General features: G+C 53.4%; 1 protein-coding gene across 3 annotated transcripts in view; it reads left to right on the plus strand.

Moving 5' to 3' along the window:
- Positions 1-27,499, plus strand: part of AFAP1L1 (actin filament associated protein 1 like 1) — a 55,716-nt gene that overhangs the window by 16,224 nt on the left and 11,993 nt on the right. The window contains exons 2-10 of one of the 3 annotated variants that reach the window (XM_077824898.1): positions 18,578-18,706; positions 20,447-20,530; positions 21,170-21,267; positions 21,666-21,777; positions 23,050-23,148; positions 24,030-24,241; positions 25,051-25,230; positions 26,755-26,850; positions 27,303-27,387. In XM_077824898.1, coding sequence (XP_077681024.1) covers positions 18,578-18,706; positions 20,447-20,530; positions 21,170-21,267; positions 21,666-21,777; positions 23,050-23,148; positions 24,030-24,241; positions 25,051-25,230; positions 26,755-26,850; positions 27,303-27,387 — 1,095 coding nt within the window. Of the gene's footprint in view, positions 1-18,538; positions 18,707-20,446; positions 20,531-21,169; positions 21,268-21,665; positions 21,778-23,049; positions 23,149-24,029; positions 24,242-25,050; positions 25,231-26,754; positions 26,851-27,302; positions 27,388-27,499 lie in introns of all 3 variants that reach the window. The other 2 variants (XM_077824897.1, XM_077824899.1) reach the window with 2 other exon arrangements.

A 27,499-nucleotide genomic window follows, 5' to 3' on the forward strand; every position in this document is an offset into this window, starting at 1 on the left:
CACACTCTGCGGGGGACTTTGGTGTGGTGGGGGATTCTGAAAGTCCTTCCTTCTCCCCATTGTGTTTCTCAGCCTCTTTGCTGCCATGTTTCTTGCTGCCCCAGCTGTTTACACCTAGTCCTCCTAGGACACCCATCCCCACTACAGCATGTGCCAGTGGACCTCTCTTGAGGCGTTGGGAGAGGCCCAATGGGGAGCAAACTTTGCAGGTTCCCAGCTTCATAACAATTCTTCTGGAAGTTCAAAATAATACAGCCAACACAAAGGAACAATGGTGGGAGAGCCGAGCTTTCCAACGCCAGGGAACTTCCTTGCCTGTTGGGGCCTGTGCTTTCCACCCCTTCCACCTCCTTCCCCACTGAAAAGAATGCAGCTTGTGAATGGAAGAGGTGTGGGGAACGAGCAGGGGCCCTGAGCAAATTGCTCCAGCAATCGCAGCTTTTTACAGTGAATAAACAAGACCTTGAATGCTGGCTTGTGGATGGGTTGGGAGGGAGGCAGGCAGCAGAACTGGGGGAGTGCCTCTGAGAGCATGTTGCAGGGGCCTGCATGGTCACAACATAAAGAAAAGGAGTACTTGTGGCACCTTAGAGACTAACAAATTTATTTGAGCGTAAGCTTTCGTGAGCTACAGCTCACTTCACATGACTCTTCTCTGGGGAGCTGTCCAGGTGCACACTAAAGATCTAAGAGCACTTCCCAAACCAGTAGGGAAGAACCATGGTGTCCTGACCTACCGTCCTGGCTGTAATAAACCAGGCTCCCGAGTTTGATGTGAGCTACAGTTGAAGTGGCCAGAACAGCCAAACCCAGGCATGGTGTGACAGGCAGGGGTCTGGGAGTTAGGAGAACTGGCTTCTAGTGTGAAGAATCCCCTATGGGCCCGCAGGCTGTCTGTTTAGGACTAGCCTTGATGCAGAGTGGATGGGAATAATTTATCTGATGAAGCTGGCCACATTTCACTGAATAAATGATAAGCAAATGAATCTTGCATTATCAGAGCTGCTCTGTGCATTACTCTATCCAGGCAGCTGAGCAATTCCAGCAGGGGTGATTTTTCACCTTTGTAAAAGTGAAATGTAGCAGGCTAATTCCCTTTTCCCTGGTCTTCCCCAATTTTCACTCCCTTCCATGGCTGTCCCTGGGCTCCCTGGCTATTTATAGCTTTCCAAGGGTCAGTAGCACTATAAATGTTTCTGTTTATTGCTGGTTTGTTTGCTGCTCTAAACAGCCCTCCACTGGCAGCTGCATTGTCTTGGGGCCCTGCCTACAGCAACGGGAAGTGTGTATTTTATTTTAGCTACAAACAATGGTCATCATTTTCCCCCATTCACTCTCCCACTCCTGGCCTTCACCTGTGATCGGAAGGAAATGCTTGTAAATGTCCAGCCAGAGGAAGGAAGGGACAGGACGTCAGGGCTTCAGCAGCTCAGTGATTCTAGTGCTGCAGACCTGGGGATGGGAGTCCAAGCACAGAGAAGATACAGGGGGTTCCAGAGATGCTTTCTCATCAACTTTCATTACAGCTCTTCCCTGGCCAATCAGGCTTGGGAGGGGGCACCATGCCCACCTGTCCTACATGGGGGCAGGCGAGGGCCTCTATATCCTGCTTGTGACCTCCGGGCAGGATTAGAACCAAGGTGAAAGGCCAGTGCATTAACCCAGTGAGACTCCTAGCCACCGGCTTGGACCTGTCCTTGTAAGTGGCTGGGCCTTATCATATAGTAGTTTCACCAGCCCGTGTGTATGGATCAATGCCACGAGTCCGGCCACTGCCCTTTCCAAGTGAAACAAACCTCCCTGAGGCTCTGCTGGTTGGGAAACTGCTGCAAAAGCTCTCCTGTGCCCTGCTCTTTGCAGGTTGGATGGGAGTGCGCCTAGCAGCAGCACCGCGGAGGAGGGCCAGCAGCTGCTAACTGCTACCAAACAATGCCTTTATGGCACAGCAATGTGGGAATGTCCCCCGTCCCCCCGAGGAAATAGCGGTGCTCCAAAGATAGAGCTCTCTGCACTGAAGAAACAAAACAGAAGAGGAGGTACACCCACGATGGCAGGACTGGTCAAGTCTCTCCCTTCTGCACAGGAGGATAGAAACAACCCTCCCCCCCAACCCCCGAAGGGGTTGGGCTGACTGCACAGCCAGCAGGGAAGCCAGCGCATCTGCTTTCTGGTGGGGTATTTTTGGCATTCAAGAAAGCGAAGGGCTGATAGCACTGGCCAGAGCCAGGCATGGTGTGGGCAGACCAGTGCTGTCCCACCTCACTGGCTCTGCCAATGCATCTCAGTCCTGACCTCTGCTACTCCAGGCTTGGGCTTCCCACAACAGCTCAGCTGAGTCACCTCCGCTTCCCCGCTATGGCAGTCAGTGCCAGCACCAAACCAGCTGCTTCCACAACTCCCTATCTCCCACAAACTAAAAATCCCTCCCTCCCTTTTCCAAATCCCAAAAGCAGTGGCTGGAAACCAGCTCCCTCTTGGGGAAGGTCCAGGATACCAAGGGAGGGACCAGGCTTCCCCTGCCCTAGAAAGGCCTCTGTCACTATTCCATCCTAGACTCACCTACTTCCAGGGGCCTCTCAGCCCCGCAGGGCTCCAGGTAACTAAGTCTGGGGTTAAAAACAAGCAGTTGCGAGTTAGTGAAGTCCCTGAAGAAACAAACAGGTGAGAGCCATTCATTAAAGCCAGATAAGAGCAGGAAGCCCCCTATAGATGCCTCATCAGCTAGGCTACTTCTCTGTGGTGAGGGCATGGGGTCTCCTGTTGGTTGCATTCACCTGCTCAGACCCTCTGGCCAGCTTTGATGTGGAGTTCAGTTTCCCCTCTGGGGAGCAGGAAGGCCCTTTTGATGTCTCAGTTGTTGTTTCTGTTCCAGGGCTCTGTGGTTTCACAGTTGCGGCTGATCGAGCCCCTGAGGCCAGAATTGTTTGTTTGACACAAATGCTTTCGAGGGAGAACACGAGACACCCAGCCACTCGGAACATTAAACCCCCCAAAACACCAGGCCATTTGGAAGGCCTTGCACAGCCCCTGCCTCGGTGCTCTGGTTCCCGGGGGGGCCTCTGGTCTGAGTCTTCAATTTCTTGGGCAAAGAGAAATCTCAGAGAAGTAGATTTGCTTATGTCACTTCTTTAATATCCATGAGGGAGTGCAATCAGGACTGGGGTACCGACCTCCAGGGGGCACTGAACTGCTTGCCACTTGGCTATATATATATATTGCTCTGCTCTCGATTGTCCAGCTCTTTTGTTTGCTCTGCTGTTTTGGTTTTTTTTTTGGGGGGGGGGGGGAGGAAGGGGGGTGAAAAGCTCTTCTGCCCTGCTGGCAAAACAGCTAAGACCACTTCTGACTGTGATCTACTAATAGAAAGATTCCTTTTCCTGGTCTATCACTGGTCTGCTGTGTGACCGTGAGCAACTCATGTGATTGATCTATGCCTCGGTTGCCCCATCTGCAAAATCAGTGTAAAAATACTTGCCTACTTTGACAGGGTTGTAGAAGGATTAATTAATGTCTGTACAGAGCTTCAGCTCCTATGATGGATGGTGCTAGAGAAGGGCAAACTATTACAATCTATTTTACGAAGGTAGATCTCTGCTAACTGGTTGTATTTGTCTTGGAAGTTGTTTCCATCCTGCCATTGAGTCATTTGCCTCCGGGTGACAATCTAGTCACTTGGGCTTCAGTGCTGGGAGGTGGGACTCTGAACTATGCTAATGCAAAGTCCATTTCTGCTGACCCGGCATCCTTTCTTCTTCCCTCTACTCCTTCCAGTGATCCAAGTCTTACCGGCTGGAGAGGACTTGTCCATGGCTGAACAGAGCACTTGTACAGTGCTGAGTGAAGCAGAGCAATATTGTGGGAGCCTACCTAGGGTTTATACTATGCTCAGATACAAACTGATGAGCAACTATGAGAGCAGAAGGGAACCCATTAAAGGGAACAGGGTTTGGAGGTGTGTGTGGGGTGAAGTGAATGGCTGCCTGGGTTTCCTCAGCATTAATAGAGCTGTGTGGGTCAGTGCTGGTGCCTTCCAGAAACGGGGGAGGGAAAGGGTTTGAGTGCTTTCCACAGGGCCTGGCCAGCAGACACAAAATTCACAAAATGATAGAAGCCTCATTTCTTGAGCTATTTTAGATGGGAGAACACAGTACAGGGAGCAATCCTGCATTGTTGGGAGGGAAGATGCAAGGCACACCTAATGTCTCAGATTTCCCTGCCTTAACTGGGACTTTCCTTGATGCATCTTCCCTTTAGCAAGGTGCCATATACTACCCCATTGCCCCCAGCCCCCTGTATCATGGCTGTACCCTCTTGAAGAGTAGGAAGGTCCTGGCATTTCCCTGCTACCATGCACCACCCCATTGTAAATGAGAAGGTGAGGGTGAAGATGAGACTCCCCACTGTCAGTGGAGGTTGGTTACCTGCCTAGCACCCCAAACTCTAGCAAAAGTTGCTGGCAAAATGGGGGTGGGGGAGAGCCCCTTGAGAACCAAGCCTCAGACAGTCTCCTCTCTCATTTCCTGCAGCCACCACATTAACCTTATCTGGGCTGGGAGCCTAACGAGCTCGGAAATTAATTCCTTCCCCTCCCCCAGGGCAGACTCAGCTCAGCGACTCGCATGCCCCCAGCTGGGATCACAGGCCTCTTTGATTGGCTTTTCCCCCCTTCAATTTGTATTTTGGTGTGCGTTTAACAAGGGAGACAGGCGGGGACAGCCGAGGGGAAAACAAAGGAGCCCTCAGTGCCGGTCCGGATCCTAGCTTCATGCACCCCAACTCCAGAGCCATCCGTCAAGGCAGTACTGGATGAGCTCACCAGCTTGCAATGCTGCTTTACAAGCCTCACTTATCAGGGCTCTCGCCTCTTCTGCAGACGCTGCTTGGAGTTTGTGTACACGCTGGGGTCTCCTGACCCGTCCCCGTCACCCCCTCATACCACATTGCGCCTGCTTTGGGCAAGCGGCTGGTCTATTAATAGTCCCATTCACCCTCTGCCAGTCTGACACCCTCGGGCAGGAGCTGGTGGCTGTGACTCAGGCTGGCAAGAGGCCAGGGCCTAGCCTGCACCACAGACTGAGGTCTAGTGCCCGGTATGGGTGGCTAGTCTGGGCACGGCAGGGAGGGGTGTGCAAGGTTTAGGACAAAGGTCCCACTTGTTAGAATAGCCCTGTTTGCATGGGAGGAGGGCGTTTCTTAGTGCCCTCGGGCATTGCTTTTTTCTTAACCGCCAAGGCCAAGGTCGGCTTTAGAAGTATGGCTATAGGGGACATACGGGTTGTTCTGCAGTAGGGCAGCCCAGAGGAGTTGATGCTCCTGGGCAGCATTGTTCCCTTTCCCTAAGCCTGGTTTTGCCCCAGCCGGTGGTGGGATGTGGAGATGACGTGGGCTCGTTTGGGCGAACAGTGAATTTTGTGTCTCTGGGTGACTTTTAACTTAGCTCGTCAATGTCACTTTAGCTGAGTGAACCACTAATAACTAAAGGTGGCTGAGGGCAGAGGTATTGGGCAACTGTGAGCGTCCCTTTTATTTCAGAAACCCTGTTAACGTACAGAGCGAATGACTGGGTCAGTGACTGGGAGGAGGGATTGAGAAGTGGAAGGGGAGAGAACTATAGTGGAGGCTGCCAGGTAGGTGGGGTCTTGACAGCAAACTTCCCATCCATGTGGGGGAGTGGGAGGGTGTGTGTGGATGACACGCTCCCTATGCTGGCTGGACTGAATTTCCCTGTCTGCTGCCAGAGCCTATCAACAAGGCTCCTGGGTCAGCTATGTGCCAAAAGACAAGTAGGCACAATAGACGGAGGATCCCAGAGACTTCGTTCAACCCTTGTGCCCCACCAGCTTGTCACCCCTCCTGAGCTATGGAGGAATGACACCCCCCCACACCCCAAAGGGGTGATTTGCTTTCTTGGCCCGTGGAGCATCCTTGTGTTTCTGGGTGGTGGTGGTGGTGGTTTTTGCTGCGGTTTGTTGGTCCAGTGTCCTGAGGGGATATTCCAGTGTAGACCTCAAGGGGTTGTGAAGAGAGATTGTCCCACTGGGAGGCACCCCCCCACCCCGCACCACAGGTTCCTGGAGAATGAGGACAATGAAAGGTTGATTAGGTGGCAGCTGAGCACTGTCCCAGCCCGTTAAACTATCTGACCTCATTCACCCCTCCCCCAGCTTCTGCGCTTGAAGAAATCCATTTATTTTGTTGGTGGTGTCTGGAGCCTGGGTTGCCAACCCTCCAGGATTAAAGATTGACCTTTCATTAAAGATTAATGTCATATGATGAAACCTCCAGGAATACGTCCAACCAAAATGGGCAACCCTAACCTCAAGCACACTGGGCCATGTGGCTCTGGAGCCGTTAGCAGGGGAGGGGGTTTCCTGCAGTAGCTTGACACTCTTTAAGCAGGCTGGTCCCGTGTCTCTGTTCTTTCCCACTCAAGAGTTCAGCTGTGTTTATAGTCCACAGGAGCCCTGGTCTCTCTCAACCAAGTGTTACACACCACCTTCTCCCACCACAGACCCCCTGGGTGGGGCCTGCTCCCAAGCCTTGCTTAAGCTTTCCGGAGAGGGGTGGAGATCTGATTCCTAGCCCCTCGTGGTCTGGAGCCCAGCAATAGAGCAGGGCGTCTGCAAACCCCCTGCATGGAGATTGGTGGAGAGAGAGGCACTGACAAATCCATCTCCACCAAGGTGCTAAGGGGTTAATGTCTAGCTTGGCTCTGGTGAGGGAGAAGGAAACAGAAGGTTTGGGGAGATAGAAGTGCATCAGCTGAGGAGGCAGGAAGAGGCTTGTGAGGGCCATATCCTGCCTGCATCCTGGACAGGCAGTGACCTGGATTAGAAACCTGCCCGCAGAAACCAGAGCTGTCAGGGCTTCAGGTCCAGCCAGAGTAGGGTGACCAGATGTCCCAATTTTATAGGGACAGTCCCGATTTTTGGGTCTTTTTCTTATATAGGCTTCTATTACCCCACCCCCTGTCCTGATTTTTCACATTTTGCTGTCTGGTCACCTTCAGCCAGAGGAGAGGTGGGGAGAGAGTAGGGGGAACCTGGGTGTGGCTGGGCCCATCTCTACCAGATTCAGAGTCCACATCAGCTCTAGGCCTGCAGAATCACCACCCCAAAGTGAACAAAACTCAAGTCCGGCCCCCCAAAAACAGACGTTGAAACTGTTGGGTTCTTGTCTTTGGTTCGTAGCCTTTAGAGTTCCTGTTTTCCGGCTGCTCTCTGCAATCCTGAGGGCTAGACATGGGCTCACTTTAAAAAGAAAGCCAAGATTCTCACAGTCCTCTGGCACCATGATCTGGGGCTCTGAGAAACCCCCCAAACATTGAGAGACAATTGGAAGAGTTGGCAAAGCTGGACCTCAGCTGTATTCTCTCCAGCTTGGCCAGGACTGCCTGCTTAGCATTGCTGCTCCCCACAGCCATGGACCAGCCTAGCTTAGTGCCAGCTCCCAGGGGGCTGCCGCATGCGACTACAAGCTCCCGCTTCTGCAGAAGCCACAAGCATGATCATGGAACTAGACAGCTTCTGCCTCTCAGTCCATTTATCAAAGCAGCCGTGTTTCAAGGCTGGTGAACCCATCAGTCACGGACAGAGACTCCATCTGAGACCAGAGCATCTTTGGAAATAAATCTGGAAGAAGCCAGTGTCTCTCGCCAGGTCTGGGAGTAGCAGCCGGACGGGTACTTCTACAGGGTCCCTCCCTCTTGAGCTGGGCCAGCACTGCCCCCTGCTTACTGCTCAGTTCTCCATCCTTCCTCCGTAGCAGAGCCTCGCCCGGAGGGAGACATAACCTGCCTGAGCATGAGCTGGAGACACCCCCGCCCGGCAGCTGAACAATGACGAGCTAACAAGGCCCCATCTGCATCTCCTGGGGCACAAAGGGGTTGGAACAACCCCTGGCGGAATTCCCCCCCCACCCATGCAGAGCTGCTCCATCTGATCCTGCGCAATCTCCCTCCAGCGCTGGAAATGGCAGAGGGCTGTGCTGGGGGCAGGCGTGCGAGTGGCCAGAGCACCTAGAGCCCGCTGTGTACGGCGGCCATAAGGGAGAGCTGTGCTGTGGCCCCCAGTTCAGCCTGGAGCCTGAGCTGCTCGGGGTGGCTTAAAGCCAGCTTCGCCCTACCTTGCCTCGGCTGAACTCCTGAGAAACCAGCCTGGACTCCGTCCACAAGCGCTTAGACACTGGCATCCCTTTGAGCTCCGTTGAAATGCAGCTGCCTCTGGGATGGAAGGTGGCAGGTGCCATCAGCCATAAAGCAACACCACACCAAGTGAAGGAGAATCTTGTCTTGAAGCTGCATAGCAAAGCCGTTTTCCCCTGGAAGCTGCAGGGAGAATTTAGGGACCATAGACCGCTGTCTGAATTGGCATTTGGACAGGACGTGGGCTTTTCCCCCAACTATTGCAAGACGCCCACACGGTCTTTAATGAACATTAGCAATCGGGGACCCTTCTTTTCCAATGCCTTATGCAGCACAGCACCCCCTAGCACCATGCGGGAGCATTGCCTTGATACTCACCCCGTAGGAGGCGGAGCACCCCCACTGAGCTCCTCTTGGAGCTGCTTGCTCCTTTCAGGACCTCCTTAACACAGATGGCAAGATGTTGTGGCAGGTCTCGCTGCCAGTCCTGTTTAAAAACAACACCAAATCCCCCCCCAGGCCAGGTGGCTCACCAGGCTTCCATTTCAAATGGCAACGAGAGGCCTGTGTGGTTTGGGGATTGCTGTGCAGGCATCCCAATGTAGGGGGTGGCACCCTCCCCTCGAGTGCCAGATTGCTCACCTCCCACACGCCGTGGAACTGAAGCTCTTTGTTCTGGGGGGCTGGTGCCCGCACACGCTGCATGTCTCGACCGTCCGCCCCGCTCCATTCGTCAGCACATTAGAATCCTCCTGTGGCCAGCCCCAGGAACTCGCCTCCCACCACTCTGGCTGCGGAGACCTGGAGCCCGCTGTGAACCGCAATGTGCTCTGATTTGGCTGACTCACAGTTCGCGCACATCTCAGAACAGGGTCTGGCTGATGTTTGTACTGGTACAGGATTGTCTTGGCAACCCCTGCAGCAATGGGGTTCACTGCGCATTCCTCTGGCCCCCTGAACTGGGATTCACTAATCTCTGCCTTCCAAATTTGCTGGTAGCCCTGGAATGAGGGGAGGGACGTCCTGGATCCCTTCAGAGCCTGACTTCAGGTTGGCACCCACCACTGGTGCACTCAATACACTCTTGCCTCAATACACTGGTGACCAGCTGGCAGGGATTATTATTGGGTCTCCAGGACCCATGATGAAATCAAAGGAGAACTTGGGCTTGGGTATAGTTTGTTCTTGTCCTGTTCCCTCTTCCGGCCTCCCACAAGCAAGACAAGAACTGGGTGTGCCGGGGAGGATAACAACAGCTGACAAACTCATCCCACCAGTGGCAGATTAGTTCAGGGGTATCTTGTTGCTGTGCTGATGACACACACTGATTCCCTGGAGGCAGTGGGGGAAGGGCTGGGCTGAAGGTAGTTTGGAGAGAGAGAAGGTTCCCACGACGGGGCAGGGTCCCAGGTGGAGGGCTTGCTGAGCTGTATGAAATCAGCAGAGCTCTTGTTGACTTGGGAATGCTGCTTTCTACCTCCGAGCAAGCTGCAGTGACTGGGGCATGCAAGTCCTTTCTCCCCTCCTCCTCCTCCGTGCTTTCCCCCAGGGGATCTTGGCTCATGCTGGGCCTGGTTCATTGGTTTCTTTTCACGGCCTATTCTTTACCATCTGGGTAACTGTGGTGCAAGGAGGTCCTATGACTTACACTAACGTCAACACAGAGATGAGTGGCTGGCTCAACTGCAATTCTCCCACTGGGTCCTCAGCCTTTCCCTCCCTAGCCCACACTTTCCTGTCCTCCCAGATTTGCTGGCAACAGGTGATTGCTCAGACATGCCTAAAGAAAGACTCTATCTCTGGCTTCTGATGTTTCTTCCCTTTGCTGTTCTATAATGGCAGGTTTTTCCTGTCCCTGGTGTTCTCTGCATCTGACTTGCCTTCTGCTCTCAAAGAGCTGCCTCCTTTTTTTTTTTTTTTAAAGTGTTGAAGTCTCTGCTGTGCCATAACTAGCGATGGGCAAACCTTAAAGGTTAGTTTTAGATCGAAGCTAGCCCCCAGAAGTTCAGTTGCATTTCCAGACCTCCTCAGAATCCCCTGAGTCTGCAAAATTGGGCTGGAGATCTTGTGTGAGGCTTGCACATGAGAGATCCAGCGAGATGCTGCTTCCATTTGGACCAGCAGTACCACAAGGACGGCCCAGTCACGCAGCACTTTTGGACTTGGTCCCGCTAGGACCTGGGACAGCGTGAAAATGAAAAATAATGAAACAAAGTAGAGGGGCAAACGTTAACTCTCAGCAGCTTCGTTCAGGCTGTGTGATGTTTGTGGCCTGTCTGGATCTTATCCGCCCCAGCTCTCACGTCCCTAATCCGACAAGCCTAAACCTGCACTCCCTATGCAGGCCAAACCCCTGGATGGTAGCTCTGTGCTGGGGAGGGAGAAGCCAGTCCACTCAGCCTCCGGGATACTCGGAGAAGCGCTATGAAAGCTGCAGAGTGTGTTTTTGTAGTATAGTTGGTTAGGGTATTGTCTGCCGTGGGGTGCACGGAGATGGGAACTCGCGTAAGGAATTGGGTTAACAGGTATGTGGTGGACACCTGCTTATTGGAATGTAGCTCGCTATATAGATTCCTAGATCCGCTTTCCCCACCTCCACCCTCACATAACTCAGCACATTGTCTGAGCCCCTCCAAGTCTCTCCAACCAGAAATAACAATGTAGGAAAGAGCGGGAAAGCTAAGTTGAAGAAATGAGTCTTGCATTCAGTTGTGGAAGTGGTTAGTTCTGTGGTCATTCTTATACTTTGTAGCCATAGTCCAAGTGCAGTCTGCCTCCTGGACTAATCTGAGGGTCAACAGGTTCACGGTTCCAGCGGACCATTACTGCCATTGGAGGCTGAGGCCATGGGCAGAGAGGCAATCTCTTGGGTAGTTGGGCCAATTCCATGGAGAGCTGTGGATAACAGAACAGAGACCTGGAATTGGGCTCTGTATTCAATGGGGAGCCAGTGCCGGGAGCAAGTTCATGCCAGTCTGTATTGCGAAGCAGACAGGCTGCCATGTTTTGTTCCAGCTGGAATCTCTTTTGGGACCCAGTGCTTTTTTCCTAGCTATGAATTTCAATAATCAAGCAGAAGTCATGAATGCATAGATCATGGTAGCCAGGCCTATGTCTTGTAGGAGGGGTTGCAATCTTCTTATCAGGTGCAGACAGAATTGGGCCCGTTTCACCACATGGTTATTTGGGTATCCAGTAGCACTGAGCAGTGTAGTGACTTGGCCAGGCTGAGGGCAGATGCCCTCAAAAGAAGGGGATGTTGTAGGCTTGCTCTCAGTAAGATTTAAAGGTGCAGGGTTAGCTGGCACTTTTTCACACATTCGATGGGTACTTCTACACCACCAGTGAAAGTGTGATTGTAGCACAGGTAGGCATTGACACCAGCATGGGCATCTAGCTAGTACAACCGACAGGAGTAGTGTAGATGTGGTGGTACAGGCTTCAGCATGGGCTCACAACCTGCGTATTTACCTCAGGTCCCCAGCGAGCCTGTACTCCTACTTGCTGTCCTGTGCTGCTGCATTTTCCCCGCTATTGCTATCGGTGCTAGCTAGATTGAGGGCTATGCCTGTCAGCGCTAGTCGCGCCTTCGTTTGCTGTGCTGACAGACCCAAACGCCTGATGGAGACAGGGCAGAGTCGTCATCTGTCTCCACTAGACCATGTTACTAACAGCGTCGCCTTTAAAACCTAGCCAAGACAAACCTAGAGTGGAGGCAAGTTCTGTGGAGCAGTTTCAGTTTGTGTTTTGATCTAGCTAGTATCCTCCCCACGCCCTCCAATATTGCCTAGGATCCACTTTAGCCAGCTGTTCTTCACCCAGCTGCTGACTTGGGCCAGGCATGGAGAAAACTAGGCCATGGTGTAGTTCCCATTTGACACACAGACTACAGAGCTGAGAGTCTTCTGTGTGCTGATGGCACTTGAGTCTATGCTGCATTGTCAGCTCTCCTGGAGGCCTCCTGTAGGTATTCAAGAATACTGTGAGCCCTTTGGGGCAGGGGTTGTCTGCCTGTACGGTAGGTGACGCAATGGGGCCCCACACTGGCTGGGACCATTAGGCTCTATGGCAGGGGTGGGCAAACTTTTTGGCCCGAGGGCCACATTGGGGTGCAAAACTGTATGGAGGGCCAGGTAGGGAAGGCTGTGCCCCAGCCCCCTATCCACCCCTCCCACTTCCTGCCCCCTGACTACCCCCCCTCAGAACCCCTGACCCATCCAACCGCCCCCCTGGGACCCCACCACCTATCCAGACCCCCTCTGCTCCCTGTCCCCTGACTGCCCCGCCCCTATCCAACTGTCCCCTGACTGCCCCCCCAGCCTCCTTACCATGACACTCAGAGCAGCATGCCCTGCATGAGCGCACAGCCCCGCCGCCCAGAGCACTTCCCACGTGACTGCTTAGCTGCAGGGGAGGGGGGGACAGCAGGGGCTAGCGTCCCAGGCCAGGAGCTCAGGGGCCGGGCAGGATGGTCCTGCAGGCCAAGCCCACGGGCCATAGTTTGCCCACCTCTGCTCTATGGTAATACGGGTGATAAATAATAGACAAGGGCACTGTATTATATGCCAATCAGAAGTTGAGGAATGCCCTGCTGAGCCATTTGAATAGTGATCTGATAGGCCAGTGTTCCCGAGTGAGCTCTGCAGGTGGCCAGCTGTCTCCTGCCTGTGACACAAGGTCTGAAGAGTCTGTATGTGTGTGTGTGTTTGCACAGTAAACACTGTCCAAGAGGTGTCTGGACAGGAGAGCAGCCGCTCTCTGGATGACAAAGGGTGCTCTGCACAACGTCATCCCCACCCTTCAGCCCCTCTTATCTCTCTCCCCCCCTGCTCTGTAGCAGCAGCTTGATTTTTAGCACCTCCTCTGACGATACCATCTGGCTTTTGCTGCATTCCACGCAGGGGTGTGAAAAGCTGCAGGAGCCCAGAGGCGGCTTGAGGGGTCTCTGGCCAGCTGGCCTTGTTGAAGCAGAAGCCACAAAGCAAAAGGGGCTCCTAAACCAGTTTAAAATGACACCAAACGTGTAACTCTTTGAAGCAGCCCCTCTCTGCATTGAAGTCAGAAGGCTCAGAATGCTAGGCCTGCAAGGTCCTCAGGAAGCTCTGATTTCAAAACATCCCATGTTCCCATACTCTTCCTCTGAAACTGGCTTCTAGCACCCAAGAGCTACCCTAAAATATCAGTGATGTGTCCATGCCTCACGGGGAGGGAAAAAAAATATAAGGAACGTAATTCCCAAATTTTCAGGGAGGGGGATTATTTAAAAAACCGTGATAGGAATTGAAGTTCAGGTCAAGGAATAGGGGGAAACAACGTTCTTGACACCATCCTTATTGGCAGCTGGGTGTCAGGTTAAGACCTGCTCAGTCTCAAGGCTTGGGCGGTGTCTACACTGCCACTTTCAGCGTGAAAACTTTAGTCATTCAGGGGTGTGATAAAACACCCCCCTGAGCAGCAAAAGTTTTAGCGCTGAGAAGCACCATTATAGACGGCGCTTTATCACCAGGAGCTGCGCTGCCAGCGAGAAAGCTACCACCCCTCCCTCGGGGTGGCTATCTTTTTATACCCAGGAGAGCTCTCCCCCGGCGATAAAGCGTGACTACACTGCACACATGATATGGGCAGTGTAGACACTCCCTTAGCCCTGGCCTACACTACAAGTTTAGGTCAACTTTAGCAGCGTTAGATCGATTTAACCCTGTACCCGTCCACACAACAAAGCCATTTTTGTCGACTTAATGAGCTCTTAAAATCTGTTTCTTTACTCCTCCCCGACGAGGGGATTAGCACTGAAATCGACATTGCTGGGTCGAATTTGGCTTAGTGTGGACGCAATTAGACGGTATTGGCTTCCGGGAGCAATCCCGCAGTGCTCTATTGTGACCGCTCTGGACAGTGCTCTCAATTCGGAGGCACTGGCCAGGTAGACAGGAAAAGCCCCAGGAACTTTTGAATCTCATTTCCTGTTTGGCCAGGTGAGCTCATCAGCACAGGTGACCGTGCAGATCTCATCAGCAGAGGTGACCATGGAGACCCAGAATCGCAAAAGAGCTCTCGCGTGGACCGAACGGAAGGTACTGGATCTGATCGCTGTATGGGGAGACGAATTCATGCTATCAGAACTCCATTCCAAAAGACGAAAGTCCAAAATATTTTTAAAAAATCTCCAAGGGCATGAAGGACAGAGGCTATCACAGGGACCCGCAGCAGTGCCATGTGAAACTTAAGGAGCTCAGGCAAGCCTACCAAAAAACCCAAGAGGCAAACGCCCGCTCGGGGTCAGAGCCCTAGACACGCCGCTTCTATGATGAGCTGCATGCAATTCTAGGGGGTGTCCCTACAACTACCCCACACCTGTACGTGGACTCCTGCAAGGGAGTCTCCGGCAACAGGGATGAGGATTTTGGGGACAAGAAATATGATAGCACACCAGAGAAGCGGAGAAACCGTTCTCCCGGACAGCCAGGAACTGTTTATCACCCTGGAGCCAGTACACTTCCAACCTGGGCTCCTGGACCTTCAAGGCAAAGAAGGCACCTCTGTGAGTGTACCTTTGTAAATATAATACACTGTTTAAAAGCAAGCATGTTTAATGATTTGCCCTGAAGACTTGGAATGCATTTGCAGCCAGTACAGCTACTGGAAAAGTCTGTTAACATGTCTGGGGATGGTGCGGAAATCCTCCAGGGACATCTCAATGAAGCTGTCCTGGATCTACTCCCAAAGTCTTTGCAAAAGGTTTCTGGGGAGGGCAGCCTTATTGCATCCTCCATGGTAGGACACTTTACCATGGTAGGCCAGTAGCACATAGTCTGGAATCATTGCATAAGAAAGCATGGCAGCATGTGGTCCCGGTGTTTGCTGGCATTCAAGCAACATCCATTCTTTATCTCTCTGTGTTATCCTCAGGAGAGTGATATCATTCATGGTCACCTGGTTGAAATAGGGGAATTTTATTAAGGGGACATTCAGAGGTGGCCGTTCCTGCTGGGCTGTTTGCCTGTGGCTGAAAAGAAATCATCCCTGCTGTTAGCCATGTGGTGGTGGGAGGGGTGAAGCGATCATCCCAGAGAATTGGGTGTGTGGAGGTTAGTTGGGTTTGTGCTGCATGTTAACCCGAAAACATCAGCCCCTCCTTTTTAAATGACCAATGTGTCTTTTTCAATTTTACCATCCCCTTTTTTTCCTCACGCAGCTGCAAATGTTTCAACGCTGCCACTAGCATCTCCGTCCCAGAGGCTAGCACAGATAAGAAGGCGAAAAAAATGCACTCGCGATGAAATGTTCTCTGAGCTCATGCAGTCCACCCAGACTGAAAGCCCAGCAGAATGCGTGGAGGCAGACAATGGCAGAGTCCAGGAAAGCACAAAGTGAACACGAGGACAGGTGGTGGGAGCTACAGGAGGGGTGGCAGGATCAAGAGGAAAGGTGGCGGCAACGTGATGAGAGGAGGCAAGATGCAATGCTGAGGCTACTGGAGGATCAAACTGATATGCTCTGGCGTATGGTTGAGATTCAGGAAAGGCATGGATGGCTACTGAAGCGCCTGTGTAACCAACCGCCCTCCTCCAAGTTCCATAGCCTCCTCACCCAGACACCCAAGAACATTAGGGGGGGCCTCCAGGCACCCAACCACTCCACCCCAGAGGACTGCCCAAGCAACAGGAGGCTGGCATTCAACAAGTTTTGAAGTGCAGTGTGGCCTTGTCCTTCCCTCCTCTCCCACCCCTCCCATGCTACCTTGGCAATTATCCCCCATTTGTATGATGAATTAATAAAGAATGCATAAATTTGCAATAACAATGACTCTATTGCCTCTGCAAGTGGTGATCGAAGCGGGGAAGGGAGGGCAGTTGGCTTACAGGAAAGTAGAGTGAACCAAGGGAGCAGGTTTTCATCAAGAAGAAACCAACAGAACTGTCACACCGTAACCTGGTCAGCCATGAAACTGGTTTTCAAAGCTTCTCTGATATGCAGCGTGCCCTGCTGTGCTCTTCTAACCACCTGGTGTCTGGCTGCGTGTAATCAGCGGCCAGGTGATTTGCCTCAACTTCCCACCCCGCCATAAACATCTCCCCCTTACTCTCACAGATATTGTGGAGCACACAGCAAGCAGTAATAACAATGGGAATATTGGTTTCACGGAGGTCTAACCGAGTCAGTAAACTGCACCAGCGCACTTTTAAACGTCCAAATGCACATTCTACCACCATTCTGCACTTGTTCAGCCTATAGTTGAACAGCTCCTGACTACTGTCCAGGGTGTCTGTGTATGGCTTCATGAGCCATGGCATTAAGGGGTAGGCTGTGTCTCCAAGGATAACTACAGGCATTTCAACATCCCCAGAGGTTATTTTCTGGTCTGGAAAGCAAGTCCCTTGCTGCAGCTGTTCATACAGACCAGAGTTCCTGAAGATGAGAGCATCATGTACCTTTCCCAGCCATCCCACGTTGATGTTGGTGAAACGTCCCTCGTGATCCACCAGTGCTTGCAGCACCATTGAAAAGTACCCCTTTCGGTTTATGTACTGGCTGCCTTAGTAGTCTGGTCCCAAGATAGAGATATGTGTTCTGTCTATTGCCCCACCACAGTTAGGGAATCCCATTGCAGCAAAGCCATCCACTATGACCCGCACATTTCCCAGAGTCACTAACCTTGATAGCAGCAGCTCAGTGATTGCGTTGGCTACTTGGATCACAGCAGCCCCCACAGTAGATTTGCCCACTCCACATTGATTCCCGACTGACCAGTAGCTGTCTGGCGTTGCAAGCTTCCAGAGGGCTATCGCCACTCGCTTGTGAACTGTGAGGGCTGCTCTCATCTTGGTATTCTTGCGCTTCAGGGCAGGGGAAAGCAAGTCACAAAGTTCCATAAAAGTGCCCTTACTCATGCAAAAGTTTTGCAACCACTGGGAATCATCCCAGACCCGCAACACTATCCAGTCCCACCAGTCTGTGCTTGTTTCACGGGCCAAGAATCAGCATTCCATGGGATGAGCCTGCCCCATTGCCACCAGGATGACCAAATTGTCGGGGCCTGTGCTTTGAGAGAAGTCTGTGTCCATGTCCTCATCGCTTTCGTCACCATGCTGCCATCACCTCCTCACCTGCTTTTGCAGGTTCTGGTTCCGCATATACCGCATGATAATGCGCGAGGTGTTTACAAGGCTCATAATTGCTGCAGTGATCTGAGCGGGCTCCATGCTTGCCGTGGTATGGCATCTGCAGGAGAGCAGAGTGGCAGCGGAAGCAGTTGTTCAGTGATGATGGTTTGCAGACCTATTGCATCATCTGCTGCCAGGACACAACAGCTGAGCGGACTGCACGCTTGCCGTGTTATGACGAGACAAGAGCAGCCAAGCAGAGTTGCAGCAGAAGTGGCCCTGCAAGACCACCAGGAGAGCAGAGTGGTAATGGAAGCAGTGGTTCGATGACGACGCTTAGCAGTCCTACTGCACCATCTGCTGAAAGCAGTATGGCGGCCGCACAGAAAAAAGGCGCGAAACGATTGTCTGCCATTGCTTTCATGGAGGGAGAGGCGATTGATGACCATGTACCCAAAACCACCCGTGACAATGTTTTTGCCCCATCAGGCATCGGGAGCTTAACCCAGAATTCCAATGGGCAGCAGAGACTGCGGGAACTGTGGGATAGCTACCCACAGTTCCAAAAGTCGAAGCTAGCCTCAGTACTGTGGACGCACACCGCCGACTTAACGCGCTTAGTGCATTAGTGTGGGGGGACACACAATTGACTGTATAAAATCGCTTTCTAAAAAATCAACTTCTATAAATTTGACCTAATTTCGTAGTGTAGACGTACTCTTAGAGTCTCTGCTCGCCCATCTTCCCCTTTGCTCTTCACCTGCAGTTGCCTCTGCTTGTACATGCGCAATATGTTTTAGTTCTGGGTTAAGTGCATTTAGTTTACCAGAGACTATTTATCTGACGTCCCCTTTGGCCCCAAACCTCAGGGGGTCTGAAAAATGGACCCTGGCTTCAAATCAATATGTAAATGACCCCCGAGAGGGGTTTTTTTTTATAGAGGGCATCCAAAAGCAGGGAGCAGGGTCCCCTGCCTGCAGGCAAGGATCAGATGACCTGACAGTGTGGGTGCCCTCTTGTGGGACCAGCCGGAAATGGAGTTATTGTGTCTCCAGCTCCCTCGTAGGCTCTGCTGTATCTCTGTCCAAACACTCAGTAGGTGGTGGTGTGTGTTTTGTTATTTGTATCACCGTAGCACCTAGGAGCCCCAATCACGGACCAGGGCCCCATCGTGCTAGGCACTGTACAAACTCAAAACACAGAGTCCCTGCCCCAAGCTGCTTTTTCCCCTCCAGCCTCTGTAGTAGCCCAAACCCCTCAGCCTGGATCATCTTGTTCTCTCCTCCCCCAGCTGGCTCCCTGACTCCTGTTCTCTCTGCTGCTTTCCCAGTGCTGGACCAGCTCCTCCCGGAGCTCAGCTTGCTGCTCAAGTTGCTGGATCATGAATACCTGAGCGCTACCACCATGGAGAAGAAACTGGCCGTCTCCACTATCCTGCAGAAGCTGCAGCCCCCTGCAGGTCAGTAAGCTTTCCTTGCCCCTACTCTACCCATCCTCAGCTTCTTCTCCCCCCACTTCTCTCCAGGACTGCCCTGAGGTTTAACTGGCTTTACAAAGGAGGCTCTGCCCCTGACTCAGAGCCGGGGGGCAGTGTCATACCTCCAGTCTGCACAGCCTCAGCGCAGGCCTGCTCTATGCAGTGCACTTGCTGTTACAGCATTACGTTTTGGAGGATGCCCTGGATGGAAAAGCCTGGTTCTAAATTAGACTAGATGTCAGAACCCCTCTTGGTGCTTTGGGGTAAAGCCTGCCTGTAGGCAGCTCCCAGGCCCTCGCTCCTGCAGCCTATCTCCGTCCTGGGGGATTCACAGATCTGTCCGTGGAGCTGGGGAGGAGAAAAGCTTGTCTCAGCCAAGGACTGTCCATGGCAAACAGACATTGCGACCTCCTGGCTGGGGACAGAGGAAGGTTGTAGTTCAGGACTAGACTCCTCTGCAGCAGCCAGGTAATTTGGAGCAGCCGTAGAAACTGCCTTTTCCTTCACCCAGTGCAGTGAATACAAAATGGGGATGCAGAAGACTGAGGTGAGGCATGAATGAACTAGCATTGGCTCTCCTCTAGCTCATCAGGCAAAGCATCCAGCCAGGAAGGTGGAGCGCCCAGCCCTTGGATCTCTCCCTAGAGAGTCATTTATTGCTTGGCTGCATATCAGGCCCCTTTATTGATGAGGCGCATGACTCCCTCTGGTGGTTTTTTTGTGCAAAGAAAGAGTCCTCCAGTTGACCTTGAGTAGCAGAGATACCGGCCTTAAACAATAGCTGGCAAGATCCTGCTGCTCTACCCTTTTGACTTATTCATGCCTTCTGGGTACCGACGAGCTCTCTGTATTTATTATGACTTCACCTGCCGTGCGATGGGAGCTGTAGGTGCTCTGGGACGGGAAGTTCTCTGGTTTCGGTGCGACGGGTCTCCGTATCCTCGGCTGAAGCGCTTGCTCATGTCGGCCTTTGGCGCTACTCCTTGGCAAACCCTGGCAGATCCCTGCCGCAGCAGGGCCCCCATGAGGCCTCTTTTCCCCTTTCCCCAGCTGTCGGGCACCCGAGTTACACAGCAGGTGTACGTCAGGCCGCCTGGCACGCCACTGCACGCTGACACCGGCAGCTCCTGTGCAAACAGGCCCAGCCCAGGGAAGGGAATTGTTGTGACTGGGCTGGAATTGCTCTGCATTTCCTGTGGAAACGCTCATTCCCACCGGCCTTCCTGCCGGCAGTTTCTGCTGAGGGGGGATTTCCATGGAAATCCCAACAGGCCTCACACCTGGAGGGCTGCCTCCTCCCCATGGCAGAGTGAAAATTATCCCTGTGGGACCCTCTGAAATGATCTTCAGTGGGATGGAGAGTTCTAGATTTTTCCCCCTCTGCTTCCTTATCCTTGCTCTGTGTCGTTCTGTGCACTCCCAATCCTCCGCCAGCCACCTCCCTGCTGCTCTCCCCTCCCTCGGGCTGCTGTCCTTGGGAACCAGGTGCCCTCGTGAGAGGTGCTTCACATGAGCATGCACAGTCTGATTAGCTGGGCTGGGTGTCCCTATGACTGCGGTGCTCTTGGGTTACAACTCCTGGGGAGCTGGGCATGTGCCCATTTGATGAGTGGGGTCCAACAAAGAGATCTCTGTGCTGGCCATGCCATCCTGCCCTGCCCCTGCAGTCAGAAGTTGACTTTGCTCCTCCCCAACAGCGGTAATGTCTCTTCTCCTTCCCAGGGAAGGCTCTGGACTACATGTACGCCAACACAGCAGCCCTGCAGAACAGCACCAGCTTCGTGGAGTCCCTCTTTGAAGAGTTTGGTACGTACAGCTCAGCCAGCTCATCACTGGTCTGGAGACCCCCTTCCACACCTCGCTGGCCATGCAGCTGAACTGCTGTGACTTTCTAGCTATCGCTCCAGCCTACAAGGCTGAGAGCTCAACCCCCGCAACCCCAGGCAGAGGGCTGACTCCCTCAGCACTGGGAGTGAAGCCCCATCCTTTACTCTAGGGCTCTAGCCCCTCTTTGTTGGCTGCCCAGGTGACCACTCCCAGGGCAGGGATGGAAAGAGCAGGATGTAACCTTGGTGTAGTGGGAACATTCACAGCACCAATAAAACCAGATCCACTGCCCGAAGCGGGGTGTGACCCCATTGCTGTCACACTGGTCTAGGCAGTTCCTTCACCCCCCTCCCCAATATCTAGCTCACTTTGGGGCACCCAAATACGAACTCGCCTATAGAAACCCCAAAGCTTGTTCCGCTTGGGAAGATGATGATGTGGTGTGAAGTGGACTATAAATGACATTCTTGTGACAACAAGCTAATTCTGGTGTGGGCTAGGGGTGGTCAGTGTATATAGCACTGAGGAAGAGAAAGGCCTTCCTTGAAGGTCTGTCTGGGGAGCCCTGTCCCTGGCATCATAGCTTGGCTTAGCATCTCTTCTCTAACCCCCCTCCAGACTGTGACCTGCGGGATCTCCAGGATATGCAGGAGGACGATGGGGACACCAGCGAGGGCATTGGCTTGGAGCTCACAAGGAGCCATCCATCTAAAAATGTGAGTCCAGCAACCCCAAAATCTCCATCCCCACAGGTCATTGGGCCCTGTCACAGTCATGTGGTAATGAAAGGACAAGAATTGGATTGGAACGTGACTATGGCAGTGGATCTGGGCTCCTGGGGGGCTGGGCTGGGGCTTCTCAAGCCACAGTCCCTGCCTGCTCTCAGTGGGTGGAAGCAGACAGCAAAAGGGGGAGGGGCTGGACTCTGGGTTTGATAACCTCTTGGACAGGGAGAGGTACCCACAGATCCAGGAGGATGGGGAGGAGACTTGTTACCCTTCTCTTGCCGTTTTGGGAACAGCTCTTATTGATGGCCCCTTGGACATCCTGTAACTCAGCCCCGTCCCGCTCCTTCACTCTAATTGAAACTGGTCTCTCTCTGTCTCCTTTGTAGGCTCCTAGGGACCCTCCCCCACCGCTTCCCACAACCCCCCCACCTGAAGATTACTACGAGGAGGCCCTACCTCTGGGTCCAGGCAAGGCCCCCGAGTACATCACCTCCCGCAGTGAGTCCAACCCTGGTAAACAGGAAGCACCTGTGGGGAGGGGACTGGAGAACACCCAGCGGGCTGGCCCCTGGCATGTCTGTACAGTGGCTCTGCAGCTCCCATGCCAGCCTATCAAAACAAGGGGCCCTCGCCAGAGTCCCACAGGGGGCAGCCCTCACTGGCTTGTCTTGGGGAAGGCAATGACCTGGGGTGGGGGCAATGGCACTCCTGTCCCTGCTGCCTTCCCATCCTCATGTGGTGGTGGTACCAGGGGCTGTTTGCACCCACCCCTCTGGAAACGCCTCAGTCAGGGCTGAGTGACCAGGAACGTTGAGATCCTGAGGCAAGACAGTCTCTCCCACAGCTGGCTTAGGGCAGGGAGAGGGGGTGGCTAAGGGGCAGAGGATTCAGTGGGAGCTGGCTTTGAGCTGCGTCAAGTCCTGATCTCTCTGAGGCTTTTGGAATGAACAAAGCCCCAGTCCTGGCTCCTGCTGTGTGCAGAGAGAGTGAAGGGGATCTTCCACCCAGTAGCAACACCTGCCAGGCCCTTCGGGGGTGATGTTACTGGGCTCACAAGGAGGTACTGTCCAGGGCCTGATATGGGGCAGCTGCCCTGAGCTCCCTTGGGCCGGAGCTCCAACACTCCCCAAGGGAAGGAAGAAACCAAGAGGTTTCCCCAAAGTGGGAGGTTTTGCTTGGTCTTCTCAGCTGTAGGATATAGCCCCTCAAACGCTCCCTCATCTCCTGGCTGCTGAGCTCCATGCCTGTGTGAAGGGCAGCCTGAGGGGAAGGGGACGGAGCGCTCCCAGACCCTGTATGTGAAGGGGGAGTGAGTGCTGAGCCTCCCCGGGAGTGGCTGCGACCTTGGAGGAATGTCAGGAAAGGAGTGGGGTGGTTTTCCCAAACCATGTCACTTGGCAGCTGGTCTCCTTCCTCCTGTGGGTGGAGCTTTCCGGTGGCTCCTGGAGAGCTGGCAGAGGAAGGGAGGGAGGCTTTCTGCTGCTGAGGCTTTTTCAGCTTAGCCTGTGGACAAAGTCCCTCCCCTTATGCCACCACTTCGTGCTTCTATCCAGCTATAACTGCACCCATGTCTAATCCATTACACTTGGCCTTGCTGCGCAGCTCATGTTGGCAACCGTGAGAGCTCCAAGCAGTGGCATGACTTGCTTCAGCGCAGCCTTCTGATGGGTCCTGTCACCAGTGTCTGTGCCATGCATGTGCCGCGTTAATATCCTAGCCCCTATGCAGGGGTCTCCATCACAAATTTCACCCCCTTTGCTCTCATTGCAGATAGCTCCAGTCCCCCCAACTCAATTGAGGATGGCTACTATGAGGATGCCGACAGCAACTACCCTGTTACCAGGATGAATGGGGAGCAGAAAAACTCCTGTAGGTACCAGGGCAAAGACTCTTCAAGACAGGTGCCTAACCAGGGGGAAAGAGCCAAAGGGGATGAGCCATCAGCCTGATGGATGGGGGTGGGGAATCCTACACAGAGCCAAAGAGTACCTAAGCATCTGCTTGGACCACAGCCCTGTGGTAACCATCAGTGGTAGTTCTGTGGCCTTCAAGGCAGGAATCGCTCTAGGTGTCGCAAAGAGAGCGAGGAAGAGAGCCAGGGTCTATTTATTTCTGGCAGTTTATAACCATGTATAAGAGGCACCCACCTGCTGCTCTGGGAGCCCTTGACTTGAGTTAAAGTACCAGTGCAATGAAAACAAAGACAGCAGCAAGCAACCTGAGAAAAGCTCCAGCACAACTCAAGAGGTGGGACTTTCCTTGTCCAGTCTCTTCAGCTGCCTGGGTAAAGAGCTGCATCCTGGAGTATCTCCTGGAGGTCAGTAGTCCCTGAGCAATTCAGACATGTACGCTGCTCTTACACAGGCTGCTCAACAAACAGTCAGGCCTCTTGCATGTCCTAGCCATTGATTTGATCCAAGAGAATCTCTCCATCTAAAGAGAAGGTTTGTCACATGTAAGAGGTCACTTAGAACCCTCCATGTTTTGCATATTTCATAAAGAGAAATGCTAGTGCAAGTTGGATAGGAGCTGGAGGAAAATGGAAATCGTTAGCGTTGAACTGCTGCTGATCCAGAGTTTGATCCTCCATTCCCCCTTGCCCCCTCCCCGCGCACAAAGGCTTTCTCTCCCAAGACACTGCTAGGAGAAGGTGATCCTCCAGGCTGAAGTCCCACTCTGTGTGCAGGGCATTGGAGCTCCGTTGTCGATAGCATCCTGGGGTGACTGGGAGGGTCTCTGCTTCCTTCCAGACAATGACTCTGATGCGATGAGCAGCTCCTATGAGTCATACGATGAAGAGGAGGAGGATGGGAAGGGCCAGCGGCTGACACACCAATGGCCATCAGAGGAAGCTTCTATGAACTTGGTGAAGGACTGCAGGATTTGTGCCTTCCTGTTGCGTAAGAAGCGCTTTGGGCAGTGGGCCAAGCAGCTGACGGTCATCAAGGACAACAAACTTCTGGTGAGACTTCAGCTTCTGGAGTGCAGGGGGACCCAGGATACAGGAAATCTTTGGAGCGATCCAGAGTCTGAGAGATCCTGGGCTGGAAAAACGGGGAGCTTCCTGTGTATAGGGTGCAAGTGAGCCAAGTGCACCAAAGGACAGACAGGGATTGGCAAAGCTGCTGCTTTCAAGTGGCCTAACCATGTATGTTCAGTGAATTGTTTGAGTAAATGAAAGGGTGTGTCTTCCATGGGGATGTGAGTGGGGCCAAGACTGCCTTTCATGGCAATGTTGCATATCTAATCCATACCTGCCGTGCAGGATAACAGCACCCCTGGAAGCATTTATACCGTGAGGCCCACAGTCCAGATCTCTACCCAGAAGCCATCTGGGTTCACCCTGTATATTTGTCACTGGAAAAATTAATGCAAAACGTCATGAGTAAAGTCCTCATGCAGGTCAGTTAGCTGGGAGACCGTGTGGCCCAGAGGGTAGGGTACAGGACTATCCAGGTTCTGTTCCTGGTTCTGGGAAGGGAGTGTTGTCTGGTGGTGCGAGCAGGGACTCCTGGGTTCTGGTCCTGGCCCCTTCTGTGACTTTGGCTGATTCACTCCCCTGTAGCTTCCTCCTCTGTAAAATGAGGCTAATGATACTGTGCCACCTCTGTGAATTACTACGAGGTCGCTAGATGAAGCCCTGTGTAAGGGCAGACAGAGCTTCAGCAGGGATATTCCCCCTTTGTGCTAGCATGCTCACGCTCCACCGCCTGGCAGGAGATGCAGTCAGGCCTCGACTCTCTGGGAAACAATTGTCTCCACTTCTTTTAGTGCTACAAAAGCTCCAAGGACCGGCAGCCACACCTGGAGGTGCCCCTGAGCACCTGCAGCGTCATCTATGTGCCCAAGGATGGGCGCCGCAAGAAGCATGAGCTGCGTTTCTCTCTGCCAGGGGCCGAGGCCCTGGTGCTGGCAGTGCAGAGCAAAGAGCAGGCTGAGGAGTGGCTGAAGGTACCTCTTACTGCAGCTTATGCCTTTCTCCCTAGCCCACGCCACTGGCCACACAGGCTTCCTCCCCCCACAAAATCCAGCCTTTCCCCATTTGACCAGCCTTTGTCCTTCTGGTGGAACCTCCTCCGTGGTATGGTGCTGTCTCAGTACATGGCCTAGCTCCTGTGATCCCTGTCTGACATAAGTGGGTAGGCAGGTTAGCTGCCTTCCTGGGAAAGGCCTGGCTTCCAGTGCTGCCTTATCTCTGAAGGGAAGGGGATTTTCCACCCTTCTTTTATCATTCCTGCCAGACTGGGACACCAGCTGTGGGGTGAGCTACCAGGCCCAGGGAGCCTTGGCCCCTTTCCGCTCCCTGTGTGATAGGCTGGAGTCCCATGGGCAAAGGGAGAGGGGAGCTGTTTGTTTACCCTCCCCCTCCTCTTTCCTGCCTTTGTTCTGCCAGTGGGAGGCTGTGTAGCTTGGAAGCTGTTTGGTGAAGTCACCAGATCTGCCTCTGAGCTGGCAGCGTGTAAAGGCCTGAAACAGGAGTGTGTTTAAATAGCACCATCTTGCCCCTGGGGAGTATGAGCCCCTGCCCACCCCAAATCTGCCGATGTGGGGCATTTCACCGCTGAGAGATTGGGACGCCAGCCTGCCCCATTTCTGCCCCCCCTGCCCCATTACACTGCACTCCAGGGCTCCTGGTGCTGTCAGATCTGCCCTACCCAGCCTGGCTACTGCGTGTGCTTTGGTGAAGGGCCATGTGGGGGAGGGAGAGGGATGGGAGAACTTCTCCCAGGCTGAACCTGTGTGGAGATTAGCAAGAAGTTCTGGTCACCCTTATTGCCCACATTATGACTGTAGCAGCTTTTCGTCACCCCTCTCCTTTCCCTGGCTGGCAGGGATGGGATGTGGGAAGGCTGAAGTAGGGTGAGCTGTCCTCATGCCGTGTCCATCTACCCAGAGAGCCTAGGTTCACCGCAACCTCACAGGAAGGATGGTCAAGGCCCTAGTCTGGGACTTAGGAGATGCAGGCTCAATTCCCTGCTCTGCTACAGCCTTCCTGGGGGTCAGTACATAAGATTGTGAGGTGCTCAGACGCCATCTATGGTGATGGGGTTGTATAGGTACCTTGGGCAGAACCCCTGTAGGAGATGGACAAAGCCTCCCAGATCAGCTAGCTGGAACCCAAGGGGCCTTTGTGACTGTAGTCTGAGTCCTCGTTAAATGCCCCTAAACCTTTTTAACGGCCAAACCGTTTATTATCTCAAACAGGACTTTGTGGAGGGAGTTTTAAGAAGACCCTGCTCCAAAGGGAGCTTTGCAGGGTGCCCCATGCTGCTTTGTCCCCTCTGGAAGGCAGCAGGGAACGGGATCAATCATTCCAGGAAGGGATCATTCACAAACAGCTACAGCAAAATGCAGTTTGTTGTGGTTGGGTCAAGCTGTGTGGTCAGAGCTCCCCGGTTACCGGGGTAACGACTCGGGGCTCAGTCGCTCCCAATGGGTCCTGAGAGGCCGGTGCTGAGCGGTCTGTCTCCACAGGTGATAAAGGAAGGGAGCAGTGCCAGTGGAGGAGGAACAGGTGGGACTGAAGCCCCTACATCCCCTGTGCTACATTGCAAGATGGACCTTGACAAGGTGTCCTGTTCTCTGTCTCTCCCCTGGGGGTTAGTGATGCACAGCAGAAGGGAACAGTGACTGAACTCACAGGAATCAGGCAGCTGAAGGCTGGGTTTCTGGGTTCTACAAGATCAGCCTTGCTCCCAATGTTTGCATGGCCCTTCTGTGGCACCCCCTATGATAGCAGAAGGGGACCCCCTCCAATTGGTGACAAAGAGCCAAGACCACCTCCCCAGCCCGCCCTGGAATGGAGATGGGGGTGGGGCATATGCCCTTTCCTGTCCCCCTGCCTAGGGTGGGACTATCAGGAGCTAGGCTGGACACCGACCTTTGCCAGACTCGCAGAACTCTGGTCAGGGATGGTCACTCAGTGCGGCATTGAAGTGGTTAAAAGCCATGGGGACTCGTGCGGGAGGAAGGGATTGGGAGAGGAACTGCACTGAAATGGATGCCTGCCCTCCTCCCCACAGAGGTTATCACAAGACAAACAGGCATCTGACTCTGACAGCGTGGCAGCAGGAGAGAACTGCACCCCCATGAGCCGAAGGGAGCACGGTGAGAGCCCCAGCCCTGCTCTGACCATTGTGGGCCCATGAGCTGGCTCTACTGTGGGGAGGGGAGGGTCCACCCCACTGTAGAAAGCATCCTCCCACCTCATCACCTCTCT

This window comes from Eretmochelys imbricata, chromosome 8, assembly GCF_965152235.1.
Source record: "Eretmochelys imbricata isolate rEreImb1 chromosome 8, rEreImb1.hap1, whole genome shotgun sequence".
Classification (NCBI taxonomy): Eukaryota; Metazoa; Chordata; order Testudines; family Cheloniidae; genus Eretmochelys; species Eretmochelys imbricata.